The following is a 26,380-nucleotide window of genomic DNA, read 5'->3' as shown; positions in this document are numbered from 1 at the left end:
GGGTGGGGTTACTGAGTTGTGGGGATAGGGTGGGGGGGTGACCTTGGGTAGGGTGCTCTTTCCAAGAGCCGGTGCAGACTCGATGGGCCAAATGGCCTCCTTCTGCACTATAAATTCTATGATTCTATTATAATGATATACAGGCAACAACATTGAAATGGGGTTGCGCAAACACGAAGTGGGTTCATCTTTGAGACACATGGGAACATTTATACTGAATAAATGAACAGCAGAGCTGCATGTGAGCTGTGCCCTGTTCAAAAGCAAAAGTGAAGTTAAAACTGGATTGCATGTCGCACTTCCTTTCCAGTGATGTCATGCTGCAGCTCCTTAAAACACATTACAACACATAGAATGTAAGTTTTAAAGGATTATGTTATACGTTTTTGTGGGTGCCAGTATTTTTTTGCCCTGCCCTAGTTGCCCTGAGAAGATGGTAGGGGGCCTTCCGTTTGAACCACTGATAAAGCTTTAATAAAACTGTATGACTTGCAAAGCCACTTCAGAGGACAGTTAAGAATCAACCATTGTGGCTTCATTCAGACTGGCGTCATACGAAGGCCAGATTGGTTAAGGACAGTCTCAATTTCAGTTTTACAGACTGCAGTTTTTTTTAATTTTGAGATTCTTAAAAATGGGAACTAAATTCATGTTCTAACTGTTGAAGTGTGATTTTAATCCTCATTCTCAGCTTTATTAGTCCAGGGCTTGAATTAGTCATTCAATAATCAGACCTGATCCCAAAGAAAGCATGTATACTCTTTTTTTTTTGATTGCATTTTTATTATTAGAATGACAGTAAGCTAGATTATCCTCTTGTAAAGCTGCAGAGCAGGAGGGAAAATGGATAGGTGGACAACTTTAGATGTCCACCTCTAGAATCATCTGGCTCCCTCATTCCTTCTCCACCTTCACCTCCTCTGCACTTTGGGCAGAAACCCCTTTAACTGCATTGGGATGATGTTGAGAGCAGATGACTTTCCTGCAACCGTCGGCGCAATGTCAGCCCCAGTTAAGACCAGAATAGAGGGGTGGCAGTACCAAATGCAACAGCAATCGGAAAACTATTAAAGGTCCTGAGGGAGGTAGAGAGACCTGGTAGTGACCAGCTCTCACCTGCCCTTACCACTACATAATCAGGGTTTGTCCTGAGCCCTTTATCAAACTGTCACTGGAAGTCTTCAGAATGCTGCTTGTTGCGTTTGGTCTTCTGGACCTTGCAAAGGAATCCACCAAACACCTTGACTTGTCCAAACCAGGATCTTATTGAATCTTGTGTGAAAAGATAGCAATCTGTTACAGAGCACGATATCATGGACTGTCCTTATTGCTCCTCTGGAACTACACCTAGCACTGACCATTCACTTGTATGTCTTATTACCACCTGCAACTATCTGATGATGGCCGGATGTGTCTCCACTTATATGGGAGTAGTTGGTCATCTGACCATGGTTTTGATACTGCGTGATATGTCTGCACCACCACCTGCTGGTTGGAGGTCGCACACCATCCATCTATGATATTGGCCATCGGCATATCACTACACTGCTTTTTGTTTTAGCTGTTGCTTCTCCTCTTCCTCTGTCGATGCTGCTCACCTGTTTGTATTTTCTTGCTTGGCAGAGGTGGGCTCTTTCTCTGTGTTGGAGGCTCCATTGGGAGCCCAATTTGCAATATTAATTAGGCGTTAACAAGGGATAGGGGCCGGAGGAACATCTGGTTTGGGATGGTCTAGATCTAATCCACTTTCAATGGTGAAATAGCCTTGAAGGTTAATCATGCTCAAAACTTTGTAGGAAAGTTAAAATGTTGGGAGAGAGAGCTGCTGTCAATGTATTTTAAAAAATGGGGTCTTGAAATTATGCCAGAAATATTATTCTGGCCTGCAAAAGGAATTCTTGTAAGATTCCTTTCGGATATGCTTTTTGCATTTATTGGAATTTCTTCCTTTGCTGTACTATAAGAAGCATTAGTCCACCAAAGGTTTATTTTGTGCGTATGTACGTAGTCGTAACACTCATCTCTTGAGTCAGGACTTGGGCTCAAGCTCCAGTCCAAGGACTTGGAGCATAATCTAAACTAACTCTCCACTGCACAAATGAGGGAGTGCTGCATTGTCAGGGTTGCCAATTTGGGATGAGACATTCAACCAAGGCTCCACCTGCCCTGCTATGTTGGCATAAAAGACTCTATTGTACTATTTTGAGAGAGAATAGGGGAGTTCTCCCTGTGTCCTGGTCAATAATTATCCCTTGCCCAGTACCTAGAACAAATGGATATTATTCACTGCTGGTCTCCCACTTGATACTGGTCCCTTTTCATGAGTCTGATGTCCCCAGGCAGCTTGGTGGTGAAGAAGATTCAAATCTTAAGCTGCTAGACAGCTGGCAGCGACCATTGGTTAGAACCTGATAGAAGGAAGCAAACTTACTATCGTGTTTCCTGTACAACAGTGACTGCACTTCAGCAGCACTTCATGGACGGTGAAGCACTTTGTGAAATGTCCTGAGATTCTAAGGAATGGTGTGTAAATGCAATCCTTTTCTTTCTTTCTTTCACTTCATTTCTTTTCTTCCTTTTAAGGTGTCAAACTTGCAGCATTGAGTATGGATAATCACAAATTTTTCAATGATGCTGCCCTCCGAGCAGTGCCTTGTAGAAAAACCTATTATGTTGGAAATTTATTTTTCAACAATGCTGTGAATTATGTATTTGCGAACATTCCAGTGAATTGATGAAACCTTTAGTTTTATTTGAGATAACAAGCGCCCTGTCCTTTGCTTTTAGGGCTCCATTATATTATTTTATTCGGCAAGAATAAAAATACTCAGGGGAAACTTTGAAACGGTGAGTCTTTTTAAATTTAATTTTAAATGTGACAAATTGCATGCTCTTTTTAAGCTCTTAATAGGTGTATGTTCAATTCATTACACAATATAATAGACTGTTAACTGTCTTTGTGAGATTCATTGCCAATCATGAATGTTGCATTAATTCTGGGTCTCATAGTCTACACATGCAGTGCATAAATTTTCACTGTGCAGTTGATCTAGAAAGGTTTGCTAACTTGCTCAAATTTGCTAAACTCTAGACTGTGGAGCCAATAATTCTAGTGCTCTGCGCAATTAGCTGCTGTAAGTTTAAAAAGTGACAGTGACTGTCATCAAAAATAACTCCGTCATTGTGAAATGCCTTTGAGGTGACCTGAGAACCTGAGTGGTGCTTGTCATGTTTTGGGGGTTTACTTTACGAGAAGGATTTGGGGTTGAGTCATGCATCAAGGGCTGTGTTTATCAATGCAGTGGTCTAAAAATGGGATCCTACAGCAGGCTGCACCAGAACGGGAAGGCCAAAATCACATCTGATATTGGCTCTTTGTCTTCATTTACATGAGACTGATATTCCCCAGGTAGCTCACAGGTGTAGACCATTTACATTTCGGGCCAGGGTGTCCCCAGCAGCGGCGTTCAGGTGGGTGCTGTATTGGGGGCGGGGGGGTGGGGAGAGAGGTGTTGAGGAGTTGAGAATAAATCGAGCAGGGATTGGGGAATAGTCACCACACCCAGTCTTCTCTGATCCACATTCAGGTAAGATGCACCAAAAATAAGGCGGATCAATGAGAATGTTTAACAAAAAATGTATGTCACCATGTTGTTACTTTTACAAAAAAAAATTCAGAGGAAGCAAAAGGCATTTTATTATCAGAAATGTTTCATATTAATTCATGGGATGAGAGCTTTGCTGGCTGGGCCAACACTAATTGCCCTTGACAAACTAGTGGTGAGCTGCCCTCTTGAATCAGTGCAGTCCATGTGGTGTAGGTGCACCCTGTTAGGGACATCCTGACATCTTTTTCATCTTGCTGTAGTGCGAACTGGGGAAGACTAGGGAAGGAGGAGTGATGCGACCTAAGACTGATACTGAAATATGTTTTGTACCAAGCCTCAAGAAAAACAAAGGCGGCAGTCCTCATTGAAAGATGAGGTTAAGCATTGAAAATAAAGACATTTACAAGAGTTCAAGTATTCTTTTCATTGACCAATGGACATATATGAACATCAATTGGTAGATTAATATGGGACAGGCTGGTTATGCAGCGCTGAAGGAATGCTGTCCTTTTTTGGGGGGGAAAATATTTTTATTCTCCATTTTCACATTTTCTTCAGAATTTACCCCCCCACCAACAAACCGTAAACGGTAACGAATACAATGTCAATCCCCTTATCAACAACAACGATCCCATCCTCCCACCAGCCCCCAAACAATGTCCCGCGTGACAATATAAGCATGAAATAAAACTAAACCTCCCAAGGAGGAAAAAAGGAATCCGGAATCGCCTATGGTCACCATTGACACATATCGTCCACTCTCCCCCCAACCCCCCCAATATTCAATGCCATCCAATCCCCGAAAGAGTGTCGTGATGGCACCCATGAATTGCAGACACCTCCCAGAATCCTCCCCTCCACTTCCTCTTGTAAACTCCTCCCCCAACCTCGGTTCCTTCCCCCAACTTTTAACCCTGGCTAGACTCACCGAAACCTTATCTACCAGGCTCCGATGGCTGCAGCCCCTCCCCCCACCTCACTCCCGTTCACTGGCTGACTTAAACCGGCCAGCGTGTAGGGTGTGTATGCTGGGGTTGTGTGCTAAAGGGGATTTCTTGATTTTCCTGGGACCGGGTCTCCTTCCCCCTTGCCCGGTCCCAGGAAAACCAAGAAATCCCCTTTAGCACACAACCCCAGCATACACACCCAAGCCCCAAAGAACCGTCATTGAAAATAAAAGTCCCAATTCTTCCCTTGTCCAAATATACAGTGTCGACTCATTTAATACATGAAGTGAAATGAAATGAAAATTGCTTATTGTCACAAGTAAGCTTCAAATGAAGTTACCGTGAAAAGCCCCGAGTCGCCACATTCCGGCGCCTGTTCGGGGAGGCTGGCACGGGAAATTAACCGTGCTGCTGGCCTGCCTTGGTCTGCTTTCAAAGCCAGCTAGTTAGCCCTGTGCTAAGCCAGCGAGTTAGCCCTGTACTAAACATACACAAACACGCAGTAAAAAAATAAAGTTACATGAGACTACATGAGTACACGACCCGCTCCCAGTCCCATTTCTCAATTCTGCCACAGTCCTTCTGCCTTCGCAAACTCCTCCGCCGCTTCCGCCGTCCCAAAATAAAAGTCCTTGGATTTATTTGTAGATCATCCTCAACTTAGCTGGATATACTATGCCGCACTGCACCTTGCTGATGTACAGTGCCTTCTTCACCCAGCTGAAGGCAGCCCGCCTCTCGCCAGCTCCACCGTAAAGTCCTGGTATATGCGTATACCAGCTCCAGCCCACTGCACCACCCGCTTCTGCTTTGCCCAGCACATGACCTTCTTCACGCTGTACCTACGGAAACAGAGTCACTACTCTTGGCGGCTCACTCGCTTTTGGTATAGGCCTCCTCAACCGATGAGCCCGATCCAGTTCATTTCGAGAGGGATCGTCCTCCTCCCCTAATAGCTCCGCCAACATCGTGGCAAAATACGGCCTCAGGCCTTCCACCCCTTCGGGCAGACCCACGATCCTCAGATTCTGCTTTCTGGATCTGTTTTCCAGGTCTTCCATTTTGGTTCGCAGAACCTTGTTAGTCTCTGTCACCTTCCGCAACTCTGTTGCCCCTGGGACCAGGTGTTAAAACCCTGAAATTTCTAATCCCGAGCGGGAGTTCTACAACATGCGGCTGCCTCCCGCCCGCCGTCACCGGAAGCCCTGGAATGCTGTCCTTCTAATGAAAAGTTAAACCAAGGTTTTGTCTGCCTCTCAGGTGGACATAAATTACAGCATTTAAAAGAGGAGGCATCTTTTTCCCAATATTCTGGCTAATATCTTCCCTCAAACAACAACACAAAACCAGATCATACAGGGCGGAATATTACCAAAATCTCATTCCTCCTATTCGATCACTTCTGCCCCCCCCCCCCCCCCCCACCCCAAAACCATGGGATCCCACTTGGGTCTGCCCCAGCACAGGTTGGCACTGTGCTGACCTGGGAGTGCCAATGAATGTGCATGCCAGGGGCAGAGCCAGGGCATGTTTCCCCCCCCCCCCCCCAACCCAGGTGGTGGGGGCGAGCTATATTGCCTCTGCGACCTCTTCTCATTTGGCCACATTTGATATAAACCTTGCCAACGGTATTAATATTTAGTGAGGGGGAATCGAATTTCCGAATCTGTGTTCCCTTTCTGCCCACACCGCTGATCCTGTGCTCGGCAAGTGCAGGCTCAGTATCGCCTCTATAGGTTTGATTGCATGGTTGTGGTAGTTTGCTACATCCAAACTGGCTGCTGAGTCTGCCCACGTTACAGCGGTGCTAAATATACTTCATTGGCCAGAGATCACTTTGGGAGGTTATATATCATAAATGTAAGTCTTCATCTTATTTTCAGTTCATGTTAATCAGCGTTTCTTCTTCCAATTGTATTCTATCATGAAAACGTAGGCTCAGGAGAAGTTTGAAGAATGCATCGCAGCTCAGGAAGAATGGAGACAGATTCATCATTTGTGTTACTGGGAGCTAATGTGGAGCCACTCCTTTCAGCAGCAGTGGCTGCAGGCATACCGCTTCGCTGATCTCCTCTGCAAGGAAAGCCGGTGGTCTCAAGTAAATGAGTTTGTAGTCAATGCGTTACATAAAAGATCTTGGGCGACATTCTCCGACCCCCCGCCGGGTCGGAGAATCCCCGGGGGCTGGCGTGAATCCCGCCCCCGCCGGTTGCCGAAGTCTCCGCACCGGAGATTCGGCAGGGGCAGGAATCGCGCCGCGCCGGTTGGCGGGCCCCCCCGCTCGATTCTCCGGCCCGGATGGGCCGAAGTCCCGCCGATAAATTGCCTGTCCCGCCGGCGTAAATTAAACCACCTACCTTACCGGCGGGACAAGGCGGCGTGGGTGCCCCCACAGTGGCCTGGCCCGCGATCGGGGCCCACCGATCCGCGGGCAGGCCTGTGCCGTGGGGGCACACTTTCCCTTCCGCCTCCGCCACGGTCTCCACCATGGCGGAGGCGGAAGAGACTCCCTCCACTGCGCATGCGCGGGAAACTGTCAGCGGTCACTGACGCTCCCGCGCATGCGCCGCCCCGAGATGTCATTTCCGCGCCAGCTGGCGGGGCACCAAAGGCCGTTTCCGCCAGCTGGCGGGGCGGAAATTCCTCCGGCGTCGACCTTGCCCCTCAATGTTGGGGCTCGGCCCCCAAAGATGCGGAGCATTCCGCACCTTTGGGGCGGCGCGATGCCCGTCTGATTGGCGCCGTTTTGGGCGCCAGTCGGCGGACATCGCGCCGTTTCCGGAGAATTTCGCCCCTTATACTCTACCTGTCTAACTGACACAGTTTTCTGTTTAGCTACTTTTCATTTGCTACTGATGCTTCTTAGTCCAATTGTGTGTTAAATTCTACATGATAGTTCGGGTGGCATGGCAGCGCAGTGGTTAGCATTGCTGCCTCATGGGGCTGAGGACCCAGGTTCGATTCCAGCCCCGGGTCACTGTCCGTGTGGAGTTTGCAAATTCTCTCCTTGTCTGCGTGGGTCTCACCCCCACAACCCAAAGATGTGCTGGTTAGGTGGATTTCTGTGCGAGGCCCAAAAATCAATTTTACACCTATGTGAATCTCCCACAATATCTTCTGCTGGTGCCCCCATAGTGGATCAGAAAACCCAATGGTGGCCATTATAAAACTGATTTCTACCCCACTAATGAGATACAGATGAAGGCCAGACCAGACTCTGTCCTCCACACCCAATTCTAGGTGATGCCAGCAGGAAGACATGCCGGCCCAGAATACATCTGGAACAGCCAAGGCGTGCAGAGGTTACGCCTAATCTGAAGAATTCCGGGGGGGTGCGGTGGAGGAGGAGGAGGAGGAGAAGAGAGCATCTATCAGGTGGATGTTCCAGCTTCAGTGTCACTGAGGAGTTCCATCTTTCCATCTTCCAGCCTCTTGTGTTCTGAAGATCCATCTTCTTTGTTCAACAGAGGGTCAGTGATGCTGAGTGCCTTTTAAATATGACCACCAGATATGACAGCAGGACTAACACAATATCAAGCCCACCCTGCCACCAAATACAGTGCTGAAACGCCAGATGAATAATTAATGAGGTTGGGGCCAGAAGATTTGGCGTGGTTTCCTGTTGGCGTCTGCAGCGGGAAACACTCCCTGTCCACGCCCCACATAGTCTCAGATGGGGGAATTCTGCCCATTGTGGTAAAGGTTTGATGATCCCTTTAAATGAATTGGGAGGAGTTGACCCATTATTAAATTAGTTTGTTTCAGCAGAATCTGTTCGCTCAGTCACTTTAATGTTGGGAGTGCTGCACTGTTTGCAGTGCAGTCTTTTGCATGAGGCAGTAGAGCGAGGCCCCTTTTATTTGAGCTTAAAAGATCCTGCAGCCCATGAGAAGAAGAGCAGGGTAGTTCAGTGTCCTGACCAATATTTAACTAATGCTACCAAAAACAGATTACCTGTTCATTATCTCAAGACTGGTTATGGACCTTGCTGTATGCAATTTAATTGCTGTGTTTCCTGCATTACAATGGTGATTAGGTTTCAAAGTATGCTGAAGGTGCTGTGGTCTCGAAAGTTGCTTCAAGATTTTTATTTTATTTAATCCAAAGCACTATAATGAGAGGTTATGTGATATATGAAATGTGTCTGTTTTTGTGAATGTGAACCCAAGAAACATTTCAAAATCAGTTGTAGGTAAAGCAGATAAGTGCCCATTAATGTGATAACACATGTTATCTGGTGAAGTTTGAGATTTCTGACAGAGATTACTATTTTTGCCCTAGGCAATCTACATGTTTCAGAAAGCTGCAATTCTCAGCATGCTGCCTGAGCAGGATATTCAAAAGACTGGAGAGAAAGTGGAAGAACTATTCAGGTCAGTGAGGCTTTGGTTGTTGTTACTGGCAAAAATGTTATTCTGAGGTGCTGATTGTTTAAGGATCCTGCAGTGATCCCCTAAGTTAATTGGCTATTTTTTTTTTTTACAAACTGAACAAAGGACCTCAGATGCAGTACTTAAGACCCACAGATAGGATCAAAACTGGGATCCATTCTCCTGCAGTTCTCAGTTCTTGCTGACACTGGGCAAAATTCTCCACCTCGCGATGCTGGAAACGCGAACCGCGATCAGGTGGAGAATCGGACGTCTGGTCAAAATCGAGGTCCGCGCCCGGCCCCGATTCAGGCACCATGCTCCGGAGTCCCTCGCTGGTGGCGATAACAAAGTGTACGCCCTGCGCCGGCATGCAAACACAGCGTTTGCATGCATTTAAATATGATCAGCGGGTTGGACACAGTATGCTCTGCCCTTCCACAATGCTCTGATCCTCTCAGTTGGAAGTCTCGCAAGTGTGAATTACTGCAAGTATTTACAAACGTGGACAGGGCGCCATGGCTTCAGAGGGGGAGCGGGAGGCTAAAATAACACTGCAAAACCGTTCAAAGCTACTGGGCTTGCTGGGGGGATGGCAGCCCGGGCCGGGCAGAGCTCACCTCAATCAGAGGACACCTGCACCGTGGCCTATGGACCCCTCCCTGGTTCTCTGCCCCTCTCCGGGCCGAGGCCTCTCCAGTGACTCCCATCTCTCTGGATCACCTAGTGAGACAGGCAGCGTTGACTGCCTCCCAGGTGCTGTTCAGGAGGGCAGGCCTGAGTCTGCAGCCCATGCTAGGGAAGGGGGTGTCCCTCTGCTCCTCACTGGCATGGAGCTGCCGGTCCACCTTGGACACCCAACCTTAATTTGGGGGGGGGGGGGGGGGGAAGGCAGGTCTTCTCTGAGCCATTTTGGTGGCTGCAGTGAGTGTGTGGTAAGTGGGACACTTAAAGATAGCTCCAGCTGCTAGGCTCTTTGGCGCGAACTCCGGCCCCAGCGATTAGAATTCCCACACTGCCGGGAATTGCTCAGACTTCACGCCAGCGGAGTGCTGGCTCATTGGCATGACCTGAATTGCTCCAGGAATAGTGTCCCCAGTGGGAACAAGAACTGCACGCAATTCAGTCCCGGTGTCAACACTTAGGACGCGATTCTCCGGAAAGATTTGTAAGTGTTGTAGCGAGCGGGAATTGCTGCGAGCTTCCTGGCGCTCGGCCCAGCGAAGTCAGCAACACTATTCAACGTTAATTGGTCTACTTAATGAGGCCTCACGGGTTTCTCGCTGCAAATGAAGGCTCACCAGCTGATTAGCCAGCACCGCGCTCGCCGGCCCCCGCTAACGGTCGAGCAGCACTTGCTCAGCCACCCCAGCCATCTCGTAACGATAGAGCCCAGGAGACCAGCCCCAAGATTCAGTGATGCAGATCTAGGGAGGCCCCTGGACGCAGTGGAGGCCAGGAGGGATGTCCTGTTTCCCCCGAGGGTCCCGGCGGGCTAACCATAGGGCAGCCAGTGCTGCCTGGGACGAGGTGTCGTGGCGGCTGTGAGCACTGGGTGTGTGACCAGGAGGACTGGCCTCCAGTGCCGGAAAAAAGGTCAATGATCTACACCGGGCAGCACGAGTGTTTAGACACCAACGCTCACCACCCCCCTCCTTCCCCCGAGACCTTTCTGCCCCCATGCGAGTATCCACTCCCCTCAATTCTCCATGCGACCCCAACCCTCCCTTCACTCCCCAGTGCCGGCAATGCGTGGCATTGAGTCCAACACTGCTAGGGTGGAGAGTCTGGTGCACAACGTCAGCACCATCAGTGAAGGTGTCCAAAGCGTCAAGCAGTCGGTGGCGGCCATGGCCAGCACACGGGACAGGGCAACATGGTTGTGCATTTGCCGCCGACAACTGAACCAAGGCCCTCCAGGCCACGGGACGAGGTAAACAGCTGGTAGCCTCCACCTCAGATATGCATCCTGGGGACACACCTAGACGTAGTGGTAGAGCTAGGAGGGCCAAGCACATTGAGGATTACTGAGGGCACTGGGGAAGGGGGGAAAAGGGTGGTTGGTAGGGGGTGAGGGGGGCCGGTACCATCAGGAGAGTGGGGAATTGTTACACACTAAACACCCTTGTGCACAACCAGTATGATGACTCTGTCACTTTCTTCCGCAATGAGAGCTGACCTCCGGACCCTTGGCCCAGCTCTCCAGGTATCTCCCCCTCCCTGTGGCACTCGCCCATCCTCCTGCCATGGACATGTCCCCGGAGCTGTGTCCCATCCCCTGGTTGTTCGGATGTTGGCTACTGCATGTGTGGTGTTGCCTCCTGCAATGTTCAATCACGGTGACCCAGATTGGGATGTTGGGCAATGACTTCCACATGCTACATGGCCCACCTACCCACCCATCCATGGGAATCCACTTGGGTTGTGTGAAGTGCTCACTTAACCATGATTGCCAATTCTCTATAAGAAATAGCATTCAGCTGCATGGCCAGATGCCTCGGCAGTCAATAGGGGTTATAGGGGTTATGGATGGTCAATGGGGCAGATGGGCAGTGACAAGTGTTCAAGGGTTGCCCCCAGAATAGGTACACATGATCTAGGGGTTGGCATGGTGGTGCTGCACACGGTTGCCCCCCCCCCCCCCCGCTTGCACAAAGCACTGAGAACAGTTGGTGTGAAGAAACGCTTAAAAAAGCTAGTGAATCTAGCCTCCAATCTCTTATTCCTTGCAGTTTCTGTTTGCAGCACTGCACCTATTCTGCATTCCTTTTCATAGAATTCTACGAGGCCACTTAGCCCATCGCGCTTTTGCTGGCTCTTTGGAAAAGCTATCCAATTAGGACCACTCCCTAGTTGATATTGTCCATAGCACTAAAAGTAGGACTCCTTCTGATCTCCATTCCCCTGTATCTTCTCGCATCTCCCACTGATAATGTAGCAAGCACTGTGAAACATTTTGAGAGGATTTGACACACCAAAGGCACTATTATAATTGCTGATTGTTGTTTCTGTTTTCTTTCTACAAAACAAACCTTTGACCAAATGTTTCTTTTCATGAAGAATTGCAATATCCCTTATTACTTCTGCTGTTGTGTGACTCTTTGGATTGCAGACAGGTTGAAGGCCTGAAGCAACGGATTGCTGGAAAATCTATACCCACAGAGAAGTTTGCAGTGCGAAAAGCCAGACGGTACATGTCTCCAAACCCTGTCAAACTGGTCCTGCCTTTACTGGTGAGGATGCTTTGTTTCAACACGCATTTTTCAGATGCAATATATTTTTTTTAATAGGTAGGCTATGACAGGTGATGCCTCAATAAGATGGTTTAGAAGCAGGAAAATTCAATTATGTAGTGGATAAAGACACAGAGGGCGTAATCCGCCGGCCGCGTTGCGCTCCTGCTTGAGCACGGTGCGGCCGGTGGATGCCAGGAGAGGCGTCCCATGGTTTTCCCGGCAGCCTTCACGCCTCAAGTTCTACCCAAGTTCCACAAGGTGTCCGAGTCAGAATCCCTCCCAAAAGGGGTGGGACCAAACGGCGAGCAGCCGACTTTGGCGAATTTACCCGGGATCTACCGGCCTCCCCAGCGAACTGCAGCCAGGCGCCATTCAGCACTGGTCCACACAAACCTGGACCAGGCGGAACGGCACCAAGGGGGGTCTCCCCGGCTATCAGAGACCCCTGAGTGGTTAGGGAATGTGCAGGGTGGCCCCCTGGCCTTCATTTTTTCCAATTAAGGGGCAATTTAGCGTGGCCAATCCACCTACCTGCACATTTTTGGGTTGTGGGGGCGAAACCCAGGCAAACACGGGGAGAATATGCAAATTCCACACGGACAGTGACCCAGGGTCGGGATTGAACCTGGGACCTCGGTGCCATGAGGCAGAAGGGCTAACCACTGCGCCACCGTGCAGCCCAGAATTATGGTTAACATAATTCTCTGGGAGATAGCAAATTGATGTGCAGTGGAATGTGTTTCCGTGCTCAGGTTAAACAGCCAAAGAATGTGATCTAATCAAACTTGGGTCGAAGGAGATTGTCATACTATGGGGGAAACTGGATTTAGCAAATGTTGTTTGTATTAAAAGTGATTGGCTTATAATCCAAAATTAGCAGCTCATTAAGAAGCTCTTGTAGAAGTTGATTTACTATGCTGAGTTTGCTGTTGTAAAAACTGATTTATATCAATTGTATAGCAAATGGCGTACGTTAAAACTTTTTTCATCACCTGGCTGGTTGTCTATAATTCCTCATCTGGCCATGTTTGTTCTCCATTTGTTTAATACAATCCATTAGTAGACTTAATATAATAAGCAAGGAGTCTAAAAAGCAGGGAAAATGGAGGAAAAGACTTCCTCCCTGTACCATGCCATTGAATTCTCTGCAGAGAGAGCATCAGTTTGCCCTTATTTGCTTACCTTACTTCAGCACACCATCTGGACCTGTTGCGTTACATGTTTTGGATGGGTGCCCCACCTTTTAAAGTGTACCCCAGTTGAGTGCCAGATATATTTGATTGCAGGATGGAAGCATTTTAAAGTTTAAATGCCCTCCTCACCCCAATACCCCTACCAACACTAGATGCCAGGATGTCCCATATGCCAAGTGTGCGAATGGTGGGAAATACCTTGTAGTATGCATTTCCCCTCATTTTCAAGGCATCATTGTATGTCTGTCCAAGTTTGTGGCTGGTGTATTGTGCAACCACTGCAAAAAAAAAACAGAAGTTCTGGCAGAGAAAAGCCTGGCACCAGGCTCTGCTGTATTTTCCACCCAGGGCACACCATTTTAATTTCAGTATCCCCCAGCATGGAGATTTGTGCTGGGCAGCACGGTAGCATTGTGGATAGCACAATTGCTTCACAGCTCCAGGGTCCCAGGTTCGATTCCGGCTTGGGTCACTGTCTGTGCGGAGTCTGCACATCCTCCCCGTGTGTGCTTGGGTTTCCTCCGGGTGCTCCGGTTTCCTCCCACAGTCCAAAGATGTGCAGGTTAGGTGGATTGGCCATGATAAATTGCCCTTAGTGTCCAAAATTGCTCTTAGTGTTGGGTGGGGTTACTGGGGGATAGGGTGGAGGTGTTGACCTTGGGTAGGATGCTCTTTCCAAGAGCCGGTGCAGACTCGATGGGCTGAATGGCCTCCTTCTGCACTGTAAATTCTATGATAATCCAGCAAACAAATAAGTGGCATGAGAGATAATGGAATTGGTGATGTAAACCCAAACGAATAACTTCAGTCACATTTTTAAGTGATATTATTATAATATTATTATCACTCGCATTCAAATGCCTCATACAAAAAAACTGGAAGATACTGGGGTTAGACAAAGTATGTGAATAAATAGAATTTATTTATGCACTTGCCTATTCCATGATTATCGGTAAGTTCCTACCAAGATTAGCGTAACAAGACAACCGAGTTTGAGTAAGCTAATGTTTTTTGTAAGTAAAAACATCCTTCTAACAGTGAGATTTTAAAAAAATCTTTGTACTTGGAATGTGGGCATTGCTAGCAGTGTGGACATTTATTGCCCATCCTTAGCTGTTTTTTGAACCACTGCAGTCTGTGTGGTGAAGGTACCTGCATAGTGCTGTCAGGTAGGGAATTCCAAGATTGTGGCTGAGCAACAAAGATATATGTCCAAGTTGGGATAGCATGAAACTTTTGGTGAGGAACTTGTGAGGTAATTGAGCCACCCTTTTCCTTCCAGTGATGGGAATTGTAAGTTTGGGAGGTTCTGTGGACAAAGCCTTGGCAAGTTGAGAGTCACATTGGGGTTCTGTAATTTCATTCCACTATTTAGTTGGGATTGATTATCAATTTGATAAATACATTAATTGTTTCCTCCTGATAGGAAATGATGTACGTGTGGAATGGATTTGCAATACTGGGTAAACGAGCAGACCTGACTGAGAACATGCTGGTTACCATAGAAAAAGCAGAAAGAGAGTTACAAAATCACCCCAGTGAGTACATTGTAATGTTGCACCGAAAGCACATGTCTAGGACACTTGTAAAAAAAACACTAGGAAGGCAAGTCTGCCTCAAACACTTACCTTCTCTGCTTGGTTCAGTGAGAAATGCCATGACTGATCTGCTAGTACTTTTGTTTGACAAATTCTCTCTGTGGAAATCTAAGAGTGGGGCATAATTTAGAGGCATGAAACGGAAAATAACTCTGATACAATAAATAGATTCCAAAGTAAATTCTCAAAGATTCTTCTTTGGGCGTTTGTTGTGTCAGATATTCTCAGGTATGATATCTGAAGAAATGGTCTTTTCACCTTAGCTAGAAAAAAGTGATTACTATTCAATGACCCTTTGCTGGAGAGTGCACACATTAAGATTGGCCGATGATGTATACTATCCACGCTCGCCTGTGATCTCTTCCCCTGCCCTCTCTCAGTTGAATTGCCTGATGCTGTCCACTGTCTATACTTGCAACTGAAGAAAGGCTGGTTGGCTGAGCTACTGATGCTGCCTGATGATCTGGTTTCTCATCCCAATAAAAGAAGCATCCAAATAAATATAGGGCATCTGTAAGATATTAAAGAAACATAAATTTATGGGGAAAATACAATAAAGAACAGTGTAATAAAATATAGACATTATAACAAATGTTTTTTTACTGAAACAATAGGTACTTTAGATGACAAAAGTTGTCAAACTTTCTTGACTGGAACAATTCACTTGCTATTTCTTGTCTCTAAAAGAGCCTGTTGAATACCAAGTAGATGATGAGAGTCTCGTGCAGCTCCTAAAAGGTCTGTGCCTGAAGCATTTGGGCCGTCTCTTACAAGCTGAGCTCTGCTTCAATCAGGTGATCCAAAGGTAAGATGGCTTGTTAACACACTGTCTTCTGCTGGTTCAAACTTCCATTTAATCAAGTATGTGTTGCATTATACAGGATGGAAATATGCCAGCGTATGGTGAGTGCTTGGAGAGTTTGTTGAATTAATCAACAGAAAGAAAATGCAGTCAATTAGACTTCAATAAACCAAGCACACCATATCTGAATTAAGTGAAGAAATATGTTTTGCCAGATGAGGATTTATTCAGAGTGGGTGAAGTCACTAAATGTATTGATAAAATAATCACATCTAGCACTGCTCTAAATCCGCATGATGGATATTAATCTATTAACAACAACTTGCATTTATTTAGTATGGTTAACAAAGAAAAATGGCCCAAGATGCATCACAGGAGCATAATCATACAAAACTTGCTACTGATTTATACTCTGAGCTGCAAGGCAGCTCCTTACTGAATTCCTCTGCTCTCCAACTCTGTGCCCTTTGTGTCACAGCCAAATCAAACTATTATTTTGCTGAGCAGGTAGATCCCCAAATGGAGCGGGAGGCACGGTGGCGCAGTGGTTAGCACTGCTGCTTCACAGCGCCGAGGACCCTGATTAGATCCCGGCCCCAGGTCACTGTCTGTGTGGAGTTTGCACATTCTCCCCGTGTCTGCGTGGATCTCACCCCCACAACCCAAAGATGTGCAGGGTAGGTGGATTGGCCACGCTAAATTGCCCCATAATTGGAAAAAATAATTGGGTACTCTCAATTTATTTTAAAAAGTCACCAAATGGAAACTTTATTCCTTTTTTTCCATGTTAACATGCTGATGTCCAGCATTAGAAGAGTTTGTGTTCTAGACTGTGAGCAGCCAATGTAAAAGTAAATAAATGATCAGCAGTATGGATCAACAGACTTATGTCATTCCTATGATTGCATATTTTTGATCTCTGGTTGGCTGGTAGCTGCACTTTTCACATTTACTTTACAGGTATGCTAGATGTACTTTTGTTCATGCTGACTTTTGAGACCATGATAATGGGTGCAGGTTTTTGTACTGGTCAGAAGCAGTGCATCGAGTACTGGATTTTAAAACAGACAGGATGTAGTTGACATTCTAGGTCATCACATGTTCAGGACTGTGAATATTTATTTGAGCTTCCTGTTTTATTTTATATAGTGAGAAGAGGATAAGGTATGACCATTATTTGGTGCCATTTACTTTTTATGAAATGGGATTATTATACAAACAGCAAGGACACAACGATAAAGCCAGAGTGTACTTTGAAACAGCAAAGTAAGTCCCAAGTTAAAATGTTACATTTTTAACTATTATTAGTAATTAATTGATTATTTTTCATTTCCGCTTCCATTATCTACCTTGTGGCTAAGCCTTTCAGACAAACCTCAGATTTAAATTTCTGCGTGACATTTTGACATTATGGCCTGTGATTTTCACCATGAGGGAGAGGATCTCAGTCATGGAGAAAATGGCAGACGAGCCGTAAATCCCACCCGGAACATGGCACTTCCCACTTTTGGGGGTGTAGGAATGGAGGTGGGGCATGTTTTGTGGATGCATGGTTCAGGGAGGTAGTTAGATCATCAGCTGCCTCCACAAAAGATAGATTTTGGTAACCTAAAAGTGTGGAACCGGAAGTGTGCAGACTAAACGTGGTAAGAGCAGGTCTGTATTTTTGTCTTTTTTTGGAGAGCCATGGTGGACCCTTTTGGAGAGGGAAGGTACCCCTGAGGAATTAGTTTTAAACTTGTCTTCACTGCCCCAGACTTGGCACAAACTCAATACCAACTGCCTTACCTTAAGTCAAGGGTGTAGGAAGGTGGGGCTGGTGGACTTGCAGAGCAATTTCTTTGCCCCCACTGATTCGTGCACCCAGATGTGAAGAAAATATTTGTGCCTGAGAAGCGCATTGCGCTTCATGTAAAGGAACATAGAAGATGGGTATGGCACCCTCGTGAAAGAGGCCATAGCAGCCACTCAATGTGAGCATTCAGAGGTCAGAGGGAGGGCAGGAGGAAGAAGTTGTGACCAACGCACCAGGAAGGAGGAGGAGAGGTAGGACAAGCAGGTACTACCCTGTGGGAAGGATGTAATTACTTAGAACATTTATCTCAATATGACAGAAAAACACCCCTCAGGTGTTTCCTCCCCTCCCCGCCCTGGGACCCCTGACACTTGCTTGTCTTCCTGGTCCCTGGACCTAGCCCCAGGCAACTTCATGCAATACCTCTTCCGCCCACTGTAGTGCTGTGACTATAGCGATGTGAGAACTGCTGGCCTACCTGAAGAACAGTCGTTCGAACACTAAACGTTGGGTGGAATTCTCCCCCAAAATGTCATTTTGGGTTCCAGTGCGATTCCCATTGCGATCTTCCCACTCTCAGTATGTCCCTCACGTCTCGTGCGATTCAACAGCCTCGTCGCATCACCATGTAAATCACGCCCATTGTAAAAACAAGCAGAAACTCTCCTCCATGTATGATCCCATCTATTGAAAGCTGCTCAACCTTCACACTGTTCAATATTGCACTGTAACAGGATGTCCATTTGTGGTGTGCAATCTGGCTAATATATTGCCATTGTGGCCCATATCCTGAAATGCCTCCCACTGACATGAACATGTCGATATTCCACAAACTGCTTGCCCGTTCCATATCTGAAGTTAAAATTAGCTCAATGTCTCAACATGCTGCCCCCGCTATGATTGGATAACATTTGTATCTAGAGATTAAACTGTTCAAACAACAAGGGAAGACTAAATACATGATAGTTGTTCTAACAGTGGAGAGAGAAACCAAGTTAATGTTTCAAATCCGTGTGACTCTTCTTCAGATTGGCCAGCAGCTCTCCAGTTGCACCAGGAGCAGCACTACAGTGGGCGGAAGAGGCTCTGCCCGAAGCTGCCTGGGGCTAAGTCCTGGCACCTGCAAGTAGCAGGGGTCCTGGGGTAGGGAAGCGTAGGGAAAGTCTCAAGGGAAGTGTTTTCCATCATACTGAGGTAGGATGCCCTAGAGGTCTGTTAGAATTGGTCTAACATTCCTTATTATTTCTCTGCATAAATGAGTTGAAACTTGTTGAACTACTGGGCGAATGCCATGATGTAAATAGAACAAAACAGTTTTCTCATCTAGTCATATTGCTGGGAATTTAACATAAAGGTGAACAAAATAGCTGGTTAAATATATTTTGCATTACTATTACCTGGGAGTACAAAACGCTCTGCCTCGTTCAAGGGTTAGTCAACCATAATTTTTCCCTAATCTTAATTAGTAGCTAAAGAGCTGCGACGCAAACAAACCTAATAGTTTTATTAAACATATTTGTTTTTTCCAACCGAGAATGACCATGAGAAGATGCGCATACCCTAATTACGTTAAAGTGGAGTTTGATTATTCATTACTTTCTTATAAGTTGTTTTCCATTCAATGCATTCTTATATTTTCTTTGCACCTACTGCAGGAATAACTACAAAGACTATTCAATGGAATCTCGGTTACATTTTAGGATCCATGCTGGGCTGAACAGCTTGAAGAATTCCCCTACCTCAACACCTTGACTAGTCCTCAGGAGCAAGTTCCTGTCGTATGTTGCAATAAATAAATGCCTGTGTACGGGTAGGAGTGATATACAAATTACAGACGAGCAAAATAATACTGACGTAATCTGCTGTTTTAGAAGTATTCTGAATGTAGTAATGTGTCCCCTTAATTTTCATTTTACAAAATTAACCAGGTTTTTTTTTCTACAGTGCTGTAAAGTGTGTTCTTGCATAAAAATAAAAGACAAAGATTTGTTCTTTATCAAAATAACATTTATAAAATTTGTTCTTACTTGAATGCAAACAGGACAATGTTGGTGCAATAAATTTATAGAAGTGATTCAGGCAGTTTATTTTAATTTAAATGTTTTAAGAATCCGAATGAAAGAAAAGCTGAGCAGAAGGATTAAAAAAAAAGCCTTACAAATGTTAGAAAACTGAAATTAAAGCTAATGTGAATGTTCAACTGGCTTGTTGGCATTCATAATAAAGTTGGTTGGAGACGTTTCATCAGAATGGAGAATCTCCGCCTAAATAGTGTCTATATTTACTGTTGATGGACTTGTTATATATTTCCCTTGTTTTCAATTTCTATTACAGTGGAGCCTTACTCCAAGTATATTGTCTCTGTATTACCATGGATTTATTAGTTATTGGAACTGTTAGTGTCCATGAACGTGCAATAGTAGATTTAGCTGTACAGTGCTCTCCACTCTTATGGACTGGTCTATGGCAAATGTTTATTCTAATTGGAAGTGGACCTACCAATGTCTAAAACACAATATACGACACAAGTAACTGGATATAGGAGGGTAGCCCACATGCTCAGCCTATAATCCAGGCCTCTAGTCCCAGCAGTTTGGTCATATTTGTTCACTGGGTTGTTTGGTTTGAATATTGTGGTACTGGAGCTTTGGCAAGTCCATACTTGGTTCTGTTGTTTCATTGCCAAATGAGTTCTAAATCAAGCCAATTAGATCCATTGCTCTTGGTAGTCAAAGATGCATACAAATTACTGGGCCATGAAGCATGTGGCCAATCAAGTTAAAAGCTTTGAACACCATTGCTATAATAAATGGGCTCAAAACTGCAGCAAGGTCTGAGATTGAAAATTATACATGGACACAATGAATGCAATAACTAATAGACTCCAATCAGCACCTGAATCATTACAATAATAGAACAATTGGCATTATTTCAGTCCATTTGGATTGTTTTTTTGTCCAATTTTCCTGCCTCTACAAATTGTATTCCACTTAAATGGTATACACTGTTTATTCTTTATGTATGAACCATTGTTGTCTGCCATTGTTGTTTCCCAATTAACTGCATGGGAGTAATCAATTCCCCAAAATGAACCATGGTTATCATTTCCTGAATTTATCTTACTAACGTTGGCCATTGACTTCCTACTGAAAATTGAATTCCATTCTTGCAGATGCAGTTGAACTGAGCTCTAATTATTCTACAGTCTTTCTGGGACCTTTTTTAAAAAAAAAAATTAAAAAAAAATTACCAATTAAGTGGCAATTTTTAGCGTGGCCAATCCACCTACGCTGCACATCTTTGGGTTGTGGGGGTGAGACCAAACACAGACACGGGGAGAATGTGCAAACTCTACATGGACAGTGACCCGGGGCTGGGATCGAACCCGGATCCTCAGTGCCGTGAGGCAGCAGTGCTAACCACTGCACCACCGTGCTGCCCTGGGACCTTTATTTTTAAACAGGAGTGTATAAAATTTTGTGCTAACAATTTAGATTACTACTGTGTCTAAATCATTTCTTAGCTCCCACATAGCCCTAGTCACTCGTCTGCCCTGTGCTTGCTGTGATCTGCATTGCCTCCTGGTTAAGCAATCCCTCCTTTAAAATTCTATCCTTATTTCAAATCTCTCCATGGCTTTGCCCATCGCCATCTGAGTAGTCTTCTCCAGCCAGCCCAGCCAACCAACCCCAAAGACCTCTACACTCTGCCAATTTAGGCCCCTTGAGCATTCCTAATTTTAATTGTTACACGTATGGTGGCCATGCCTTCAGCTGCCTAGGCTCTAAACTCTGCAATTCCAACTTAACGTAAGTCATTCTGCTCCTCTCCCACGCCCTCCTCCTTTCACACCATCCTTAAATGCTGCCTCTTTGGTAAGCTTTCGATCACCTGGGCTAATATTTCCTTCTGTGACTCGGTGTCAAATTGTGTTCTATAATCCTCCTGTAAAGCACCTTGGGATGTGTTATTATGTTAAAGGAACTGTAAATGCAAGTTATTGTCGTGCAAAGCTGGTTTAAATTCTTTTTTATAGCTGGAGTTTCTGACCAGTTAGCTGTTTGTAGTCAAAATTATAACACCATGTGGTGTGCATGTTTTTAATATTACACATGTGAACTCTGCTCCAGTGAAAGTAGTCAGAGATCTGTCTTCATTGGGATCTAAATGGTGTGGAATGGCAGTGATGTTTTTGTTAGTGAGTTCATGGCAACAAAAGAAACCGTTTGGATCTGCGTGATTTGGATAGTAATGAGGATATCTTCAGTTTGGCCTAGGAACCAAACACTCTAATATGTTAATTATTTACACTTTGTTGATGAATAAAACATCAATAACAATAGACAAATAAGGAGCCATAATCTAAGGGCAGAATAATGCAGATGCTGTGAGTTTGAAATAAAATGAAAAGTCACTGACCTTGAAACATCAACTCTTCTTCTCTTTCTGAAGATGCTACCAGATCTGTTGAGTATCTCCAGCATTTTCTGTTTGTATTTGAGTCATAATCTAGTTGGATCTGGTAAAAACTGCCATTTAAAACTTTTCACACCTGGGCTGGGTTCTGTTAGCCTGACCGGAGTCTCGTCCACTAGTCGGAGAACTGGCGGGAAACCCCTGTCGGTTCCATGGCATGGACCTGACGAGATCACTGTCGAGCCCTCCCCATGATTGAGATTCGATGCAGAAAAACACCCACCCACTTGAGAACTGTCAGCCGATCAAAACAATTGCCCATTGATGCCAGCGCCAGAAGGAGCCAGAGGCCCAGGATTAATGAGGAAAACTAGCCCTAGGTGGTTTTCAGTGGCCACCTCCTTCCCAATTCCGAGTCCCTTGATCGGTCCCTACGAGGGACCCAACCCTGGGAGACCAATGGCAAAGCCAACAAGGTTTGCTGGGCAGCCGTGCGTGGACCTGCAGCCTCCATTTAATCCCGAGGCCACCACCTATATTGTGGTAGGCTCAGGGATAATGGGTGCCAGTTAGCTGATTAATGAGTCTAACTGATGCCTTGTCACTTGCAGCCAGAAATCTTGTGTCACCCTTTTTGTCCTCCAACATGATCAGGAGGGACATCCTGCTGGCCTCTCTTGTGATTCAGTGGGCTCGGTCGCCATGGTCCCTGCTGTGATGGGCTACATTATATTTAATTCCCTATCGCTAACCTAAATCTTGTCCACTTCCAAAATGCCCTCAGCAAACTATAATGTATTTTAGTCGATATTTCCCTATATGGGTTCTTTGGTCAATAGTGAATGCCAAATCTTCTGTATGCAGTAATTATATTGATGCTGTCATGACAACATTTTGCTGATCTGATTCTGATGGAAAATGTTTTCTATCAATGAAGAGTAACACTTTGTAAACACTAGTGGGGAAATGTGCAGGCCATAAAGCTTAGATTTAGTGGGAAACTGAGCCTATTTGCTGTACCCTTTACTTAATTTGTGATCTGTTAAGATGGTAATATTTGATAATACTGGAAAAACAATGTGTAGGAACATCTGCCACACATTGGCTTTCATTCTGGCAATTCTGCACAACATGACTCTTGTTCTGTTGCATCTGAAGGTAGTGCTTTACTATAACTTGTTCACGTTAACCCATGGTGAGCATTGTAAATGATGATTAAAGATCACTTTGTAGAATGTTACAGTAAAGCATGTTTTTATTCCCACCAGACAACTAAATGGTGTTGGTGCCTTGAAATGCAAATCTCTTGGTCATTGTTTTAACTAAAACCAAGAGGAAACTGGTAGATCATTGATCTTTCCTAAGATTAGCCACCAGTGATAAATGTGTGTGCATTACTTCACCCTGCCCCTCTGCGGATGAATTAATCCTTCTGCTATGTAAATTGGCATCTGCTGCGATTTGTCAAATTTCTGCTTTAAATGATTTAAGACATTAAATCCTTTATATATTCTTTTACATTCAATGCCTTGGATGACAGGATTGCGTCAGTGAATCATTTGCTAAATTCTGCTATTTGAATGTTGTGCCTCAGTTGGGGTGTTATACTGGAAATGGGGGCAGAATAACTGTGTGTCTTGAATGCCTCTTCAATTTCCTCATCTATTATTGGGAAGGATTAAGATTAGTTTTCAACTTCTTCCAAGGGATGGATCAAAGTTGAGCTTAGTTTATTATTTGAATTTTTAGGCTCAAGCTCCCTCCCAATTCTTTATGTAAATACATAACTTGCGCAGGTTCATTCGCTACTCTGTGTTCAGTCAACTGAACTGCCATTGTGACAACAAAGGCTTGTTTCCAGCTACCCTGCACTTGGGAGAGCCTGTGTTCTTGCACCTAAGCTTATGTAGTGATACCTCCTGAAAGCACACGGGTGTAGTCGCTGGGCAAGGAATAGAATGGGCTTACGTGATCTGGTTACTCTGCTGGATTCTCTGGTTGGCAGTTCCTGTTCAGGTTATCTTAACCACACCAAGTCCTTGGATGAAAAATAGGAATAAAGGAGGAAACTAGTTTTCATTGATGTTCAAGAATGTTTTAGTTGCGAGTTTACTTTTCATTTTATATTTTTACCAACAGAAATAAATTGCACGGCAGAGTGCAACTAAAGTATCTTGATCTAACATTCTGCTTTGTAATTCTGTAGACGTAGGTCCCATTGTCCATGCCCCATGTTCATGCAGTGTACTGGTCATTTTTTCTGTGTTACTCTTCTCCCATCTGACATATTCTTCACTTCTGGAAAATCCGGACTCCCGCAAACCGATTTGGAAGCAATTGCCCTGGATATTCTCATTTTTTGTTCCAAGGGGGCTGGTGTTAATGGGAGTACAAAAATCTGTCTATCTCAGATTTAAAATTAACATGTGTATTCATTGCATCACATAAAATACTTTATGAACACTTGGAGCTGTCAATCAAATTGTGAACTTACAGGTTCCCCACTGTGATAAATGATGGGTTGTGGAATTAGTCATACAGCAATAATCCGATAATAATAACCCTCAGGCTTATGTTAATAACCATCTATTGAAATTGCAAACAGTCACAGCAGGTTGTTTCCTCTGGAAAAAAAAACCTTGGGCATTTAAATGTCTTGACAACCTGTCAGTTCCAATGAGTTCATCTACTTTTTATGCACATTCATGCCTACTTTTAACAATCCCAAAAGGCACTTGACTTCTCCCAAAAGGGTCCCTCGACCTATCCAAAAGAGTCCCCGAACTTCTCCAAAAGGATACCTTTTGTCTCCAAAAGGACATTTTGATCATCCCACTAAAGAAACTTGCATATGTTTGAAGTGCTGCAGCCTCTGTGAACCGTGGATGTGTAAACTACAACCCACCCCTGTTTGCCCAATCATTTTAGTGAGGTCAGCAACCCCCTCTGTGCCTGTGAAAATTCATGTCACAATTGGCACTCATTTCTTACCCATTCCTTACAGGACCATCTGCCTAACAGTAATGAAAACCATTCCTGAACTACAAATAGCTTGGCGTCCTGTAATGTAACACCTTGGATTGGATTTAGCTTTGTTTCGACTGAACTAATTCATCTCCTTTATTGAAAATTGCAGCGGTGGGCTGACCAGGAATGCTAATCTCACTTTGTTCTGATTTCCCCCAAGCATTTCCGCCACCTGCAACTGCAAAACTTTTGCCCTGAGTCAATTCCATAATATATATGAACATTCTCTTACATAAAACCAATACTTGTCAATTTGTGTCTTTGGTATTTTCTGTAAAAAAGCAGATCAGCATCTGATAGAACCTGGAATAAATTGCACTGGATACATTTTCTTCTAATCTTTTCTAAACTGTGTAGATTAACACAAGTGGAATGCCATCTCTGCTCTGGAAGCTGAATGCTGAAACTCCTTTCCATGCTTTGGGAAGGTCTGTGTTGCTCTTTCAATATGAGCATTTCTATTCTCTTTCTTTCAGAAAGTTATGTGATAATATATCTTGGTGTAATAAAATTATTTCAGTTTTTCAGAAATTGGGGTTTATTTTCTTTAAAGTTCTGAGCAAAGTCCTTTTGCCATACAGTCTTCAAAACTTCCCAACTTGATCAAAATAATTTTCATTTAATGCGCAGAATAATCGCCCACAGCAGTTTCATTTTGTTTCTTGCAAACCTAACCAACAACTTTCACCTTTTGCCTTTACTGCTTCCATCTTAAGTATTACTTCATTCTCTCCTCTGACCTCGAGGGGAATTTCATTTCTCCCCCACTGTTGACTCTGCCTTCAAAAAGCTTGCTATTCGTCTTCCATTCCATACACTTTTTGTCCTTCCATCCTGAGAGTTTCTTCGCCTACTCCATCATTGAAGACAACACAACTCAGCCTGAATTGAATATGTATCAGAAATTGACCGCACTACTTCCAGTTCCCATTCCTAGTCATTATGACAGATTCAGATGAATTCTGTAGCACAGTTTGATATAAATTCACCTCTGGAGAATTACGGAGGATAAAAGTCTAACTTCTAGTATTCAGGGCCAAATGTACTATTCTGGGAAATTCTGGACCTGACATTGTTTTATGAATACTTGTACTGGTCTCAATGGATACGGTTCTCCACCCAAGTGCCTGTAGATTTCCTTTCAGCCCACTGATAAGATGCTAGGTAAATCTCTCAACCACTTTTGAATTTAGTGATTTGCTGGACAGTGAATCAAGGGGTTTGTTTTTTGCACAAGACTTCTCAGCTACTATGTAATCTCAATGTACTCCTCACCTGTAGACTGACAAGACAATTGGAGGGGGAGGGGGGGGGGGGGGGGCGGGGGGGGGGGGGTTACCTGAGGCTTACGAAGTGTAGCCTTTCCCATTTTAAATATGATAGTTGGT

General features: G+C 44.8%; 1 protein-coding gene across 3 annotated transcripts in view; it reads left to right on the top strand.

The window, feature by feature from the left end:
- Positions 1-23,490, top strand: part of ttc39b (tetratricopeptide repeat domain 39B) — a 204,560-nt gene extending 181,070 nt beyond the window's left edge. For all 3 annotated transcript variants that reach the window (XM_072517056.1, XM_072517058.1, XM_072517057.1), the window contains 8 exons: positions 2,788-2,847; positions 6,492-6,653; positions 8,837-8,928; positions 12,038-12,158; positions 14,781-14,892; positions 15,640-15,757; positions 16,904-17,020; positions 19,205-23,490. In XM_072517056.1, coding sequence (XP_072373157.1) covers positions 2,788-2,847; positions 6,492-6,653; positions 8,837-8,928; positions 12,038-12,158; positions 14,781-14,892; positions 15,640-15,757; positions 16,904-17,020; positions 19,205-19,301 — 879 coding nt within the window. In that variant the 3' untranslated portion in view covers positions 19,302-23,490. The remainder of the gene's footprint in view (positions 1-2,787; positions 2,848-6,491; positions 6,654-8,836; positions 8,929-12,037; positions 12,159-14,780; positions 14,893-15,639; positions 15,758-16,903; positions 17,021-19,204) is intronic.
- The last annotated feature ends 2,890 nt before the right edge of the window (positions 23,491-26,380 follow it).

This window comes from Scyliorhinus torazame, chromosome 9, assembly GCF_047496885.1.
Source record: "Scyliorhinus torazame isolate Kashiwa2021f chromosome 9, sScyTor2.1, whole genome shotgun sequence".
NCBI lineage: Eukaryota > Metazoa > Chordata > Chondrichthyes > Carcharhiniformes > Scyliorhinidae > Scyliorhinus > Scyliorhinus torazame.
The sequence above is the reverse complement of the archived record's forward strand: the minus strand, read 5'-3'. Positions and strand labels throughout refer to the sequence as shown.